Source organism: Toxotes jaculatrix, chromosome 11 (genome assembly GCF_017976425.1).
Source record: "Toxotes jaculatrix isolate fToxJac2 chromosome 11, fToxJac2.pri, whole genome shotgun sequence".
Taxonomy (NCBI): Eukaryota; Metazoa; Chordata; class Actinopteri; family Toxotidae; genus Toxotes; species Toxotes jaculatrix.
Window position 1 is genome coordinate 10,768,892 of NC_054404.1, and position 16,410 is coordinate 10,785,301.

Sequence of the window (16,410 nt, forward strand, 5' to 3'; positions counted from 1 at the left end):
GCCATAAAGATGACATGGTGTAATGATACAGCTTACAGGCCCGCAGAGGGTTCTGTCTCGCGACGGAGGATCTGGGTCGTTTGCCGGTGACTTATGATAGGTGTGGAAGATGACAGTGTTATCATTGCGACGTGAAACTCAGAGATGTGGATGGGGGGAAATTTCTTTCGAAAGGCTTGTCAGGGATTGGAGGCGAGTAGAGATGGATAGGGAGCATATTAATCATCTGTGTTTACCGGTTGTCATGTAATACTTTCAAATGAAAATAAAGAGGAATCTAATTTTCAATGGTCTAATCACCATTATTATGTTTGTTTTTACTGTTGTTTATTTGTCTTGAAATATATTTAAATACCAGTTCAAAATTCAAAATAACATGGGTTATTATATTAAAATGAATTTAATGTGCTAAAAAAGGTATAAAAAACAGAAACTGATAAGTACAATTAGTATTTTTTTATTTTTATTTTTTTTTTATTTCATACCTCTGATCATTTTGTATTGAGTTAAAGGTCAGAGTCCTTAAATTTAGACCACTGAAGTTGTGGTGTATTTACATCATACAAGTCTGCATCTGTGCTAATCAACTAATCAGTTTGTTTGTGCATGAATGTAAGTGAGCATGTAAGTACATGTGCATTAGTGTTTCTTGCATTCAAATAATATGAGAAGATATGTGTGCACTTTTTAATGTGAGTACATGCACACATGCAAATTTGTGTGTTTTGAAGTTGTGGTTAAATGTTCCATGGGTGTGTGTGTCTGTGTCCTTGGGTGAAGATGTGAGTTGTGCATCTGTCTGCATCATCCCATATCTTCCCAGAAAACATCAAGAGATCTCATTATTTCGACACATCTCAGTTTTTTTTTCGTCTTTTTTTCTTCCCGTATGCCTTGAGTCAAAATTAGTTTTCATTCCCTCTGTGATCTTACTGACTGAAGCTGGCTCAAAGTAAAGAAAATCGCAGTCTTCATAGCGAGGCTGAGTCAAACACACACTTCACACAGCCGCAGTCTGAGTTAAGCATTGCTAAGTAACCTTCACATTTCACTCGTGTGAAGAGCTAATTTCCTTTAAGTTCACATGTCACTTTTTGTGGCTCTTTTTGTGAGTCCTCTTCAAATGTCTCTCGGCGTCTAATTGCATAGGAAACATTCTAGACAAGCTGGTGTGACAGGCCCGCTCCCAGAGTCTTCAATTATTAAACATCCTACACTCTAGAAAACAGCCCTGACGTTAGCTACAGCCCTTAATCGGAACAGAAAACCTCATGATATGTCACACTCTTGAGTTGCTGGGGTTTTGCGTGTGTGTGTGTCTTTGCGTAGTTTGGGTTAAAGCAAAGATGAAAATATTTCTTTTCACACCAGTGAAATAAGGCAAAACACAAAAAATGATTTTTGTCACAGGTAGTTTCCTTTTTTCTCCTGTTTTATAGATAAAATAAATTGTGTGTACTTATGAAAATATGTAAAACAATCAGTTATGTTTTGTGTTTGAATGAGACATTTAATCATCAACTATGATATACAACTTTTTTTTTTTTTTTTGTCTTTGTAACTTTGCGGCTTTAGAATCAGTACCCATGGAAAGGTCATACTCCAAAATAAGAAATAGCCTCAAGCTAATTGTACTGTGTACCTGTAATGTAGGCTTACATTTCCGCTTTAAATCACCTACACTTACTCTGCAAGACACTCAAAGAAAAGGTCGAATGACTTTTTAAATTTCAACCTAAAAACAAACACAGCCTTATTACCATCTATGAGTCATCGCTACGGATGATTAACGTCCAGCAGCACTCAACCTTTGCCTTTCTGACGCTTAGCTGTACACAAAACGGTGGTGTTCACTGTTGCTGGTTCGCTCCGTGTGCCTCGTGCCCCGAGCGAAACATCAGAACAGTTGCTCTTGTGATCAGTGATCATATGATACATTTACTCAGAGCAAGTTCATTGGAGTAGAACTGGTAAATCATTAAACACACGCTCAGCAGTCTTCCTGCTGAGCAAAAGACTGCTGTACTACCCACAAGTGCAGGCACCATTACATCAAACGTTCTTCCCTTTGCCATTACCTAAGAAAACAGAGTTAATACTTTTCATGCACACTACAGCGATTTAAAACACATTAGAATCCTTTCTATGCTCCCCTTATCCACTATCATTAAGGTCAGACATAAAAGAAAAAGAAAAGATTTAAATTAATATACCACTGTCGTACCTTTCACTATGCCACTTGTGATTGTTGCTTGCAAACTATGCATTCAAACGATTTTACCTCAAAAAACCTAGTTTTTCTTGCTATATAATAATATCCACATATAATATTTTGTGTAGTAGTACACCATTATATTAAGCTTCTGTTTGAAAACACTCTGAATTATGCACGAAAGTCTTGTGTGTGCATATAAATTAGGGGGGATTCAATCTCTGGTAGTGAGTTAGTGAGCATTTCATCATTGCCATTACATGCTGTAAGACGCTGCAAGCTGGTACTGCTTATTTGTTTTTCATTGCTGATTTCTAAAAGTGTTGTATTGTTCGTAACCCCTAACTTCAGACGTATGAGACATGAATCATAAAAAATTCTATCTAGTGAAGAAATAAACGTGTCATGCCAGCATTAAATGTTGACTCAAATAAGTTCACAAGTTGTGTCTCCTCTGATCTCTAACATGATCAGAAAGCAGCACCAGTTTACAGAGACAAGACGTGAAAAAAGTTCCATGCACAGACACAAAAGAAATATTTTGATATAGACCCAAAGAGAAAACATATCAAAAGACATTTTTATACATGTCTTTTGCAAGCACAAAAAGCAGAAATGGTGTCAAGAGAAAACAAAACAGAAGGCTTGTTTCTTCCAACAATTGCTTTAAGCTACAAAAATCTCCTTGAGTCCCTAGCTTCCCCTCAATGTCAGCCCCCCTCCCCTCGCCCTTCCTCCCTCTCTCTTCTCTTCGTTTCTCTCTTTTCCCCTTTTCCCTCTCTAAGGCAGGACAGGACCCTCTTTGCACCCTGATAGGTTGCGGGCTGATGCTTAGCAACAACATTCCTGTGCCCTAAGTAGCAGTAAGCCTCTGGCTGAACTCTTTGATGTGGCTGTCAGGCCACATTTATTTCCTTTTAGCACTTTGTCTACTTGTCCAGATGTATAAGGAGATAAAAAGGGCTGGTGTTTACACTGGTCTCCCTCTGTAGCGCGGCTGTAATTAGATTGTATTGCTGGTCAGTCTTAAGGAGGGAGGTGAGGTGAGGCAAGGCAGGAACCAGCTGTGTCAGGATGAGCTGGTAAGGGCTGAGACCTCAGAGCCAGGCAGCAGTGTGGATAACATGGTCCAAAATAGTTTATATGCTTTGGCACCCAACATCATAATCACATTCTAGTGAAATCTTTCTAGATCAGTCAGCGTAATGTACTGTAATATAACACCCATCAAGCTACAGCCAAGCTTGCAAAACTTTGTAAACTTTGTTGCAGTTGCTTCTGAAAAACACCTAGATATGCGTCAACCTTTCCCGACTTACTTTTTGGTATCTCACATTTTCAGGAACCCCACTGTGGAGGTGGTTATGTGCTCCATGTGGCTCTCTTTGTGTTTTACTTTTCTTGTCTTTCCCTCCCTCCCCTATCTCTCTCTTCCTGCTCCCCTCTCTCATGGTGATATGTTGGAAGTAATAATCACTATTGCCTCTGGGTTTATCAGCATTTATTCGCATAACAACACAGAAAAGGAGAAGACAGACAGCACTGGTTTGATGTATTATCCTGTACGGGAATCATCTTTCATAATGACATCCAACAGAGCTTCCTCTCTCTGCCACCACCCATTTTTCTGTCTCCCTTTCACAGACGTATACACACACACACACACACACACACACACACACACACACACACACACACACACACTTTCTTCATTTCTCTCTCTCTCTCTTTTTTCCACTCCCCTCTGTCCACCCTTTATTATCACAGAATCCATGGTGCTCCCCAGCCTGTAAATTTGTGCCGCATTATCATAAGCTGTGGTGATAACTCACATTGCACAGAGACAATAATGATGTGAACACTCAGCATATGCCCCGGGCCCAGCAAATTAAAACAATGCTCAGCTTGATGAGCAGACTAATCTGGACAGCAGAGAGACTGAGAGAGAGGGAGAGAGGAAACAGGGGGTCCAGGAGCATCTTAAATAGACGACACAGCAGCACCTCCCTCTGTTCAGTGTAGGTACAACTAAAGCAAACAAGAGAGGGACACAGAGAGAAAGAAAAGATATAGAAAAAGGGGGAATAAAGAGTAGGCGCATAGATGAAGTGCTTGTTTTGTAAACATGAAAGGGATGTGATATGTGAGGACATCATGAGACGATCACTACTTTTTTCTTTCGTTTTTTGTTGTTGTAGACTTGTAGAGCTGAACTTTGTATGAACAAACACTGTGCTGAGTACATATAAAGACTTCTATATTCTGCAATAAAGACACAAAAGGAAGGAGCTGTTTGGTTTTTTTGTTTATTATTTGAGGCCCTACAAGCTCCCAGGAGTCATTATAAAATGTCATGTTTCTATTCAACATCCCCAACAATGTATTATCTAGTTTTTATCTAGTAGTTAAACGATTATTCTAAGAATTCACAGCATAAATGTCAACACCATGCGTACATCTGTCATGCATATATTAGTGGTTGTAATGTTTTGAAAGTGATGACTGCTGCTATGGCCAGTCTGTAAGCACCAGTCCTAGACTCGCTTCACCCCTCTGGATTTTGATTGTTTCTATAGAGAATTACAATAATAAAAGTCGTCATTCCATTAGTCTTCTTAAAGCAAGTACAAAAGGAATGATCTAATGTTCTCCTTCATTTGTTCCACATGCTTTCTCATCATAAGCATTGCTGCTCTCTCTTCCTCTGGACGGGTCATTGACTAAAGTGAAAGAGTGCAGATGTGGATTGAAAATAGGGAGGATCAGGACGCGGGGAAGCCAGCTGACTGATGCTCGGTGGGTGGGGTAAAACGGTTGTGCTGGATAGGACACAAAGTGACAACCACAGATGGTGAATGGGTTGGGTGTTTGATCACTGGGCATGATACGGAGGAGGTGAAGTGGTGGTATCATGCATTGCATGAGGACTGGGTGGGTGGTGATACTGAACACAAGGTGAATGATGTCCCATAGGACCAAAACCAGGGTGTGCAGGCAGCCCAAGGATCTATCCAGTATCAAGCTAACCCCAGCAGTCCTCCCTTTCCTTCTTCTCCTCCAACATAGTCTGTGGGTGGTGGTGTTAATAATGTGGCAACTAGGAAGATTAATTGTGGGCAAGCAGCAGGATTAGAAGGGGCCTTTGAGGGCCAAGCAGGCCTGAAGAGACCCAGGCTTGTGATCTTTCAAGCAGGCCAGGAAATGAGGCAAGCAGGAGCACAACTCTGTGGTGGCTCAGAAGAGCGTGGAGGTAGATCAAATAGAGAGGGGGTTCACAATTCCTTCTTTAATGCCTGAGTTGCTCTGTCAGCTCATAATAATTGTCCTAGACTGACTCCTTGTGTGTTCGTTATGACAGCCAATATCAATTAAATCCTCAAAAGCAAATGGCAAAATGCAAATTAGAGGATGAGTGGTGATAATTTTGGTTCAGGATCTGTCATTTGCTCATTCCAGTAGCCATTTTGCAGATGCTGCAGTAAAAAAAAAAAATAATAATAATAACAACTGCAGGTATGAATACCTGATTGTTTTTCTTCAAATGGGAGGTGGCAGTTTTACTGAGTACAGTATGTTCTCATTTTGGGTTATTTTACTTCTTGTGTTACATATTCCATACAGGTACAGCTTACAAGCAGGGAGTGATCTGTGATATTTTTAACAGGTTTCAGCCACTCCAGAGGTTGAGAGCAGCAAGTCTGCTGTCAAAACAATATTTCTATTCCAAGATGTTTCTTTCAAAAGCATGGTCCTCCAGCATATATGTAGCAAGGTCTCAAAATAGGCTTATTTTGCTATTTTTCTCTTTGGTGTAATATGAGACACATGCTGGCCAGACCTTAATGCCTTTCAGAGATTCTATCTGAAAGCATATTATGTGATCGTTTTCAATTCACCGTGCTCTCTTTGCCCATGAAGAATATGGTTCCATTTAACAGTGCAGACCATGCCATTTCTCAAGGTTATGCATGAGCATGTAGAGGAACAACAATAAAAGTGGGAAAAATGCAGCTCCAAACCATCTCTAATATGTATTTGTCAGTTCAGTCTCTTGCTATGATTAAAGGCCCAGTGAATTCCTTCCTGCAGGAAAGGAAAGTATTTCTGCAAAGGCATCAGATATCGCTGTGTCATGATAAACTGCCTGTTCTGCTAGCTAAAAGGCTAAGGGAAGGAAGAGGATGTTTTGGACCTTGAAAGTGCATAAAAGAACAACAACACAAGAAACTCTTGACCTGTTTGGGAACATGCTCCGAGATTCAGGGCCTCTAGTTTCTCTTTGTCTCAAAGCAACATTTGTCACATTTGTTTAACCAGAACCTCAGACTTTGCTTATTATCCGTAGCTTACAATAGTTGCACAGCCAGGAATCTATGCACATATTTACCTCACATTTTAATTATGTGACATTAAATTGGATAGCCAGTTAAACAAAGGCTGTTGTATTTAAAATGCAAATTGAATTTCCTCTCTTAAAACCAGTGTAGAGAGGTCATTTCGTTCCACTTGTCAGACTGCCCTGGCAATGCCGCACTACGTTTGGTTGTTAAGAATGAATGACGTCTACCCTTTTGTTGACCACTGCAGGAGGTCATGGCTGAGTGAAGGTTAAGACCTTTCCTCCCTAACCAGGTAGTAGATCATATCATCAAAGCCAGGACTGACACATGAGAAGAAATAAAACATGACCTGCCAAATTATGTCATAAAACAGGAGCAGCGTTTCCAACATTTCCTGCACCAATCCCGAAGGATTTATGACACTGACAGTCAGCTACACGGATATTTGTCATTTTAAAACTTGTCAAATCTTTTTTTCCACCAACATTCATTCTATTTGTATGTCTCGTCTCTCCTAGACACATAATGAGGCTGGATCTGAGGGTCACCCACTGCCCTACACTCCTCTACCCCGAGGGTCCAGAGATGCCAAGAACCACAAGGGTAAGGAAAATAGAAAGGCCTCTGGACTTAATAACCTTTTTCAGTCAGGAGGTTCGTATATATATATCTGAACAGACATTCTTCAAAATAAACAAGAAGCAGTGCAGTGTATTATTGAAAACCAAGGCCCATGGATTATGTAAATATGTTAAGTCATAACCCTAACCTCTGCAGAGAGTGAGAATCTATTGAACTTGTGTCTGAATTGAAGTTATGTTATCTATTCTTACTGATCGCATCTGTGTGATGTGTTGATAGTGGGAATAAATCTGAGTAATCTAGGTTAACTCTGATCCTGAACGTATGCGTGGGAGCGCACAGTACATATACAAGATGAAGCATCCTTGATCTGTTGATACTAGACATTGATTAGGCCTCATATTGACCCAGTGTAGTCAGTTGATGTAATTGTGTAGCAACTTCTTAACATCAAACACTGCACTCTAGGAAGAATTCATCACATTCATTAAAAAGATACAACAGTTCTAAATTAATTGTGAAGGCCACCTACCACGTTCGTTGCAAATTCTCAGCTGAAGTATTAGTAACATACTTTTTGTGTCCTTTTGACTACCAAAATATATCTTATCTCAAAAAATAAATTTGCATTAAAAATGCTATCAAAGATTATTTCTCACACAAAAGAGGTAATCAAATTTCACATATTACTGAAGGGTAGTATTTTAACATACTATATTGCAAAATAATATTTTTTTATTTTAAATTGTTTGACATCTCGACTCTGTTGTAATGTCTTGAATGTTCAGTTTATAGAGTAATTAGATTTTACTTTACACCATAGTTTACACTATATCCAGATAAACTATATACTGACAGTTTATCTGGAGTCAGGCTTTTCACAATAAGCCCCACTTTTCTCAGGGTCAGCCCTGAAATAAATAATGCCCCCCCCCCCCCCCCCCCCCCCCATTTCAGTTCTTATGCCTGAGACATTCATTACTGTCTTCACAATGCAAAACACTTGGGTCAGATGAGCAGACCACCACTGTGGTAGTACAACCGGTCAACAGTGAGCAACTCCACTGTATATCCAGTAGTGTAGACCCGCAGCCCGCAGACCTCCATGTATAGTGCCAAGGACAGATCTATGTCACAAAAGCCTGGACGGTGGCAGCTCTCACCGGATATAAGGACAGGAAGAGCCCCGTGCTTTGTCAAAATCAGACCTGGCTAAGAACAGTCCATTTAAAGGTGAGGGGATCTGACACATGAAATATTTTCCCCTCCCTCTAAGATCTGAGCTGCAGTGACAGTCTCCATTTGTTATTTTTATGAAGCAGCGCTGCAGTCTTAGATAACACAGCCCTCATCTTCGCCCTTCACGTCCTCTTCATGTCCCTGCATCCAGCCCCTACCCCCGCTCTTTGTTATTTTTTTTTCTTTTATTTACACTTCTTAAACATACTTGAGTTTTCTTTATGTGTGGGAGACGGTCACAGTAACTCCTCATTCACAGAGAACAAAGCTGTGGCAAAGCTTTGCTGCGACAAACAAAATTTTTCAGACAGTAATTCCAAACAACTGAGTGTTTACTGAGTTAAATTCAGGATATAAACAAAAGGGGTGAAACAATGCTGCATGATTTTGTGTAGTTCAGTTCAACACTCCCTTTTCGATATGCACGGTAAATTTAAACAATTCACAACACGTTTTGTTCAACATCTGCTGTAAAAGGGAAGTGCTTTGGTGATACTATATATCGTGTTTTTGTAATCACAACTGCTTGTTTTTGCTGTACTGTAGAGAACTGCTTTTATGTTGTGCTATAGTTTTGAGAAACCGCACTCAAACAAAAGGCACAATAGTTGTTTTAAGGGTTAATGACAGCCTTTTTTTAATCTGGGTACAAGGGAGGCTGTATAGTTTTATCCTGACTCCTGCAGTAGCAGGCAGATCAGCAGCAGTTCTGACATAGCCTTGTCAGCTGCACAGAAAGAACCTCCCTTTCCTCCTTTCAGCCCTCTGCACCCACCCTCTCCAACATGTCACCTGTGTGGAAGCCCCAGAGCCTGGGTGCCAGAGGTAATTACAGCAGCTAGGAGCTCCCATAGGAGGGTAGCGCTGGCAGGTCACTGCCCAGGGAGAGAAGGGTGGAAACCAAGGACAGAACTCCAGGATAAGCTTCTGTCTTGGTTGGTGGAGGAGTCAACCTGGAGGAGACAAAGCAAAACAAGAGCAGGAGGGAGGGAAGGGAGGAAAGCGGAGAGATGTGCTGTTGTGGTTGTGAAATCTAAATCAAGATTCCCTGGACCAGATCTGACAACAGATAGATAGACTAGAGGAAAAGATAAAGGAGAGAAGAATAGACAGTAAGAGGACCATCATTAAACACTGAAAGTAGATGAGACTTAAAAAAAAGAGAGAGCTAGACAAAGACAAAGTGAAGGAGGATGGTGGGGGCTCCAATGTGCCTTGGTAAAGGCGTGACACAGAGTGGAGTGGAGTATATAGTCTGGCAGAGGGGCCTGAGGATCCTCCACTACTGTCACCTTGGCTCTAAGTCTCAGTGCTGGTCCAACTGTCAACTCAACTCTAAATCTAACAGTCCAGAATGGAGTCTGGGCCTAAAGTACTGTGTGTCTTCATGAAGATCGGCCTATATCGTACTATTAAGGCACAGCCAATATTACAATACATATTGCGTTGTTGTGCCTTACCATGACGACTTATCATTTTAGCATGCAAAATAGTGTGCTGGGTTATTTATTACCAACTTGTCACTTTCTTAGGATGACACATTTTGAAGTGAGATTCACAAGTTTATTTCATAGATCTAATTATAACTGTAGTTCAGAAGTATGTAAAAAAAAAAAAAAAAAAAAGATGCTTCAGACTTGATTGATATATCTATGTGCACAGACGAGAGCTTAATGAAATACCTTTCATTTGCTCCGTATATTTCAATAAATATGCCAGGCACTAGTAACAGGTATCAGATTAAATTTGAGTAGGCCATCCCTCAGCAGTGACAGCAGTAAATGAAAGGGATATCTTTGTACAAGCAGAGTAAACAGACAAGGAAGAATGCCTGAAATCTGCCTTACAGTATGAGCCCAGGGCCCTTTTAATGTTGTTGTTCTGGGCCTGCTTCCAGCTACTTTGTATGTATGTATCTTAAATGGTGCACAACTGTTATTAAAATCCCAGGAGGAAAGCTGCCTTCAAAGCAAAAAAAGAAAGAAAGAAAAAAACAACCTCCTTTCTGACGACACCCATGGGGCGCCTCACATTTGTTTGGTTCGCTTTCATTACTTGTCGGGGTGATCTGCTCTGCAACTCCTGCTACACTCCCACAAGCTCCCTCAGCCCCCCAAAAAATGGAGCAATGGGAACAGATCCAAACTAAGAGTAAACTGTTTTACAGTTGCTGCACAACAAATAAACAAACATCTGGAAGCATTCAGAGCGGCCCATTAGAAGGGCTCTGGGCTTTGCCAAAAAGGGGTAAATGATGAGGAATGGGCTGTCGAGAGGCTGGTGGAGACAGGGGAGAGGCCAGATGACGGAGCTGTGGGTGCTAAGCACTGCCTTTTAGAGCTCAGCTGGGCTCAGAGAGATCTACACCTGCTGCTATCTCCTCCTCCCCTCCTCTCCTCCACCAGACATCTGGATGGGATACATGACTAATGGATGACTAAACTGCAAGTGTTGAAACTTAGCTGTTGTCATTATGAAGGGGAAGGTTGTTGGTTTGACTGATGACTTAATGTTCTTTGCACAATGCACTTAGTAAAACTAAAAGTGAGTTTGATGGCTGAAAAAATGTTAATGCGTCAAAACAGATATACAGTTCCCCAGTGTCTGTTTATTGTCGGTTGTATAATAGCCAGAGCTGATTATATTATTTATGATTGCATGTTGTTGTGAATATGAATATTAACTTTTTCATGAAGTCCTGTTATTTCAAGTGAACATGTGTTGTTGGTTACGGATTTCTTTGGTAAATTAATTGCTACATTACCTCAGACATCTGTTTCTTCGCTCCCGGGTTGTTTTCCGTGCTTATCTTGAGTGATACCTCAGTTCTGTTTGATGTCAGTCTGTAGCTAGAATGAAAACTCTCATCTTTCTGTTGATAATCTTCCCATTCTGCTTTGGACTGCCTTGGCATGTTCCATGAGCATGGAAATGTCCTCTCTGGAACTCGGTGAGAAAAGACAGAGCACCTTTGACGTTTCCCATCAGACACATGTACGTGCTTTGCAAGACATTTCACTCAGCCTCGTAATGATTATACCAGCAGGATCTGTCCCCCGATAAACATCACTCTTAAACACAAAGGCTTGCACTGGCCCCGGCACAACTAAAATGAAGCATATGAAAAGAGCAAAGTGTAAGCTTTTCCTCCTCCTTGTCCAGAGTGCCCTCTGCAGAGCTGCCGTAAACTTTTGTAATAAACCAAACCACAGACAATGCATGCGTTCAGCATTGAGAAATGATGATGAAATATTGTCCTAGAGAATGATATATACACATCTCCCTGCCAGCTATACACCACGAGCTTGTGTTGAGTGAGCCTCCGCACAAAGCTCTACGAGGTGAATTGACAAAGTAAAGACATGGCTTTCTTCCCGGTACTGAGTTCATAAAAACGTTTCCCAAGCACTTGTCACTGCATGAAGGTTTTATTTCTTTGCAGTGTTTGCCAATTTGTTAGCTGATGAGGTGTCTAAGATTGGTCTCTAATGACCGGGTGCCTTGCTGCCATCTCTAATATCGTCCTGTAAATCACAATACAGCCACAAAAATTAAAACCTCAAAAAATAGTCTTATTTGTTTGCATTAACACACAGACTTCAGACTCCAAGAGTCGCTACTTAGACATTTTTCCTGGAAATAAATCACAGTACTGCAGAGGTGGAAAATAACCAAGTACATTTACTCAAGTCCAGTATTTGAGGTACAGTACCTGCACTTTGCTTGAATATTCCCATTTTCTGTGACTTTATACTTACACTTACAATTCACACTGATCTTGGATTGAACTGCCCAGTATATATTTATTTTCTACAAGTATATAAAACTACCCAGAATTTGACAGAATTCAGATGACATCAGTAATAATATTCCAGTAAGATAACACTCTGAATGGTGCCATTCTGCACAGTAAGTACTTTTACTTTTGATATTTTAAATACATTTTGCTGACTTTCACTTAAGTACAAAACTGAATGCAGGACCTTAACTTACCATCAAGTAGTTTTACACTATTATATTACTAGCTTTATTAAACTAAATGACCTAAATACCTTTTCCACCGCTGCAATACTGTACTGTTCTGAATATGTACTGTTTTAGGTATTTTCTTAGCCGCTGGGTAACCACTTTGTTATAAAATACACAGTTGAATCATTTGGCTTATTTTGGAAAAAATAACATACATAAAGTAATAAAAAAAAAAACAATAAACTCTAGCTCAATATTATGTATATATATATGATAAAGTGTTATGCTGTTCCTGTGTGTGGGCACATGACAGCGCACACACCTGTATATGGGATGTGTGTGAGGACACTAATTGCTGCCTATTCCATAATACATTTCTCTAACCCACACTTGTATTGAATGAACAAAGACCTGAAAATTCACTCACATTTACATCGATCTATTCTTTGGTGAGGTAGCTCCTGCTGCTCATCACAGTGGTATATACTCCCCGTGTACGAGGACAGGCTCTATTTCCTTTATCTGAGTCAGATGATGTGATATTATTCCTCCCTGGAGTGGATTGGCTCAGCAACATGGATATCCATTAAAGCCGGCCTATGGAGATGGATGAGGGGAGAAGGGACGAGGCAAACTGGGCCTGCAATCCTTCAGCATGGCTTCACATAACCCTGCACTGTCCACATCCAAAGTGATGAGAGCTCATTTTTGGAGGCAGGCCTGTCCATGTTATTGCTAGCCTTGGAAATCACCTCCACGTTTTCTCCTTCAGAAGCAGGCTAGATTAAAATGCCAGGATAACCTCCTCAACTTCCATGACAGGCTTAACTGCCAAACCCTGACATGCCACCTCTAAACTGCTTTGAGAAAGCTGCCTTCCACCAAGTGTCATTATCTCTCCGTTATCAGATGGCACCCCTCTCACAGTGTGTGAATAATTCTGTTTGTGCTAGGTTTGGGGAAATGTCAGTGACACTATTGTTTTTACCTTGCTGTTTGATGTAGCTGAAAGAGTCTCCTGATTGTCTTGAGTTCTTAAAGTGATATTGGACATATACAGCAAAAAAGTAGAGAGATAGCACTGTCAGCTTCTGAACTATATTCCAAGATATTTGTTTTATAGTTCCTCTGACTACTGGTATGAAAGTAGATATCCTTCGGTGATACTTTGCCTTAATAAGGAACATTCCATAGTCAAGTTAAACATGCTGTAGTTGTTTTGACTGAAGTGATCCAGGCAATTTCAGTTTGGATGCCACAAAGAGTTCACAGATCAAATGAGACATTTTCTATCTGAACGTAATTAATCTAAAGTCATGGTGCAAACTAATGTGAAATAATAAATACTCAAAAAACACAGAACACTGAGCCTGAAAGCTTACGATCATACTTTTGAACTCCTCCATCCATCACCACTGAAATATGATGATTACAAACTTTGGACCACTTTTCTCAGCAGCAGAGAAATATGTAGCCTCCTAAATCTTTACTGTCCGTGACCACTGCAGACAAACCTTTGTTATTTATGACAATACAAACCCAACTGGACTCACCCATTAAAACTTGCTTCGGCACAAACAGACGTAAGTTTTAAGCAATATGTTGGCTGTTTCTCCAAACGTGTCAGGCCAATAGACAAGGACATGAGTTTCTGCCAAGCAGGCCCAGCCCTCTTGGAAAAACATACCGTTGGTGCTCTGGACCTTGGTCTACTTCCCAGTTGCACTGGTCATTCTCAGGAAAGTAGCAGACCATAAATCACCCAAAGCGGATAGGCCTTATTGCTAGAATCAGCTCTGATATTGCTAATGCAGCTACACTGTTATTCATTTTCAACCATGATTTGTAGTTGCGGTTCGGGGGACAACTGAGATGCGGTCTGTACTTTCCGGTTGTACTTTCAGTCAGAAGTTGGAGCAGGTTTCTGTAGCCTTCATGGTTTCCAAAGGTGGGAGTCCATCATAGTAATTTAGGATAGTGGTTTGCTGCCAGATGGTTTTGGATATTTTTACAACAGGATGAATGTTGGGTCCACACATTTTCTTCTGTGTCAGTACCCCTTGAAACAAATTGCTTGGTGGGCAGGCAGAGTCTGTCTGTGTGAGGGGGCTTGCTACCCTTCATTCTGATGAATAGCTACTAACGTGCTGGCAGATGCTGGACAACTTGTCATGCTAAAGGGGACAGGATCAGACCACAATAAGTCCTTGTAACTTTGTAATTATTGTGTATTGTCAAAGATGTTTACACAGAGATACAAAATGTCTCATATTTTAGATTGTATGATACAGCAAGTTAACAGAATTAGATACAGTACTTGTTAAATACATTTGTCTTGTTGTTTTATGTTGGATCATATATCTTAATCAGGGTGTTTTTAATAAATTATATTTTGAGCAGACTGTAGATCGTAATTCTTAGGGTGACTGATCTCACACAGTAATCATTCAAGATGAAAACATGCCTTAATGCTAGCCTGCTTAATGGCTCCAACAAATTAGACTCCACTTCACTCGGTGGCTAGTTTATCATGCTGGGTGACAACACATGCTGCACGGCTTAACAGCTGTGCTACATCACTAAACCTTTCTGTCAGGCATGATCGTAACAGAGCTATACATGGCATAGAATCGCTAATATGCAGTGAGAAAAGAGGCCAATAGTGATAATTTACTCAGCAACATAAAGTGGAATCCAGAGTCTCATTAGAGGACAGGCTCCATGTGGCAATGACACACTGAAACAACTACCTTTCCACAGTTTATAGAAACTCATCACAAATCCACAGACAGAAGATTCATGTGCCAAAGCTGTGATGGTGACATAATAAGGTACTACTGTCTTTACATAGAGTTATCTCAGACACCTATTAATGTTTTGTATGAGAAGATATCTTCACACTTTACTTTGAACGATCTTCGTAGCAATGACAGCACGTATCTGTCTTGGAAAAAATAAGCAACTCCAGATCCTGGATTAGAATTTAACTTACATTCACTCGGGGTTTTGTTTTTTTGTAGTTTTGGTCAACATTTCTACAGGTTGTACTAAGACTGTACTCACCAAAGAAATTTCTGGTATAGAGGAATACTGACACAACAGAACAGACATCATGAGCAGTTAGGCAATCAGATGTAAACGAGCCTACAATTTAGTCAGATGGATGGAATTTAGGATAAAACTGAAATTTCCCAAAATGTTGGTCATTGTATCATTATCATCATTGTACAGGAAAATACAGCCAAGTATTGTAAGTCAATGCTGAACAAGGAAGTCGGTCTGTGAACTGCAATGGATGTTTACTACAGGCACTGTGGTTCAGCTTTTACTGACAGTTTTTCCTCCAGATAAGTTTGGGTAACCTGGAGGTTTTAAAACCTGTTTGATGACTGCTCATGTTTCCTTGCTTCTTTTTTAGCATTGTTGCAGTATTCCCAGGGCTGGATTTTTTTTTCATATTGCTTCACCCTCTTGCGATAAGCTCTATAAACATTCTCACGTGAGTTTGACAGAAGTTTTTTTTTTTTTTCAAGGTACCAACGCAAATCTGCAGATCTTACTAAATTACTACAATGTGGGCATATTTACTAATATGTGAACATGTCGTGTGTATTGCAAACATTCAAAGTGGGCATGACTGCAGGCACTGTTACTCCAGAGTATTGTGGGCCCTGAAACATCATATATACACACACACACACACACACATAAACACTGACTCACACTCATTCCCAGGTACCCGAAATGCCCCAAAGCTATTGTGGTGGAAAGAGCTGAACCCATCTGTCAATTACGGTAAGCTCCATTGGGCCATTGTCTTAACAGTTTTCTCACTCACTGGTGAATCCAGTGATTTATTGTCAACTGCCTCGGCATCAATATACAATTGGGAGACACTAAGCTGTGATGTCTGAACACAAACTATTGTCAGAGTATCAGCATAGCTCACATTAAGTGCCATTTAGATTATTCATTGCATCAGGCTGTGTGAAAGCCTCGTTTGGATTTGCTGCTTGTAAAGAGGAGAGAGGGCCATTATCCCATACGTATGCTGGGATTCCAATGCTA

At 40.4% G+C, this 16,410-nt stretch overlaps 1 protein-coding gene across 1 annotated transcript in view; it reads left to right on the forward strand.

The window, feature by feature from the left end:
- The window catches only part of lrmda (leucine rich melanocyte differentiation associated), a 203,044-nt gene that overhangs the window by 170,860 nt on the left and 15,774 nt on the right, over window positions 1-16,410 (forward strand). The window contains exon 6 of the mRNA XM_041050327.1: window positions 7,071-7,155. Coding sequence (XP_040906261.1) covers window positions 7,071-7,155 — 85 coding nt within the window. The remainder of the gene's footprint in view (window positions 1-7,070; window positions 7,156-16,410) is intronic.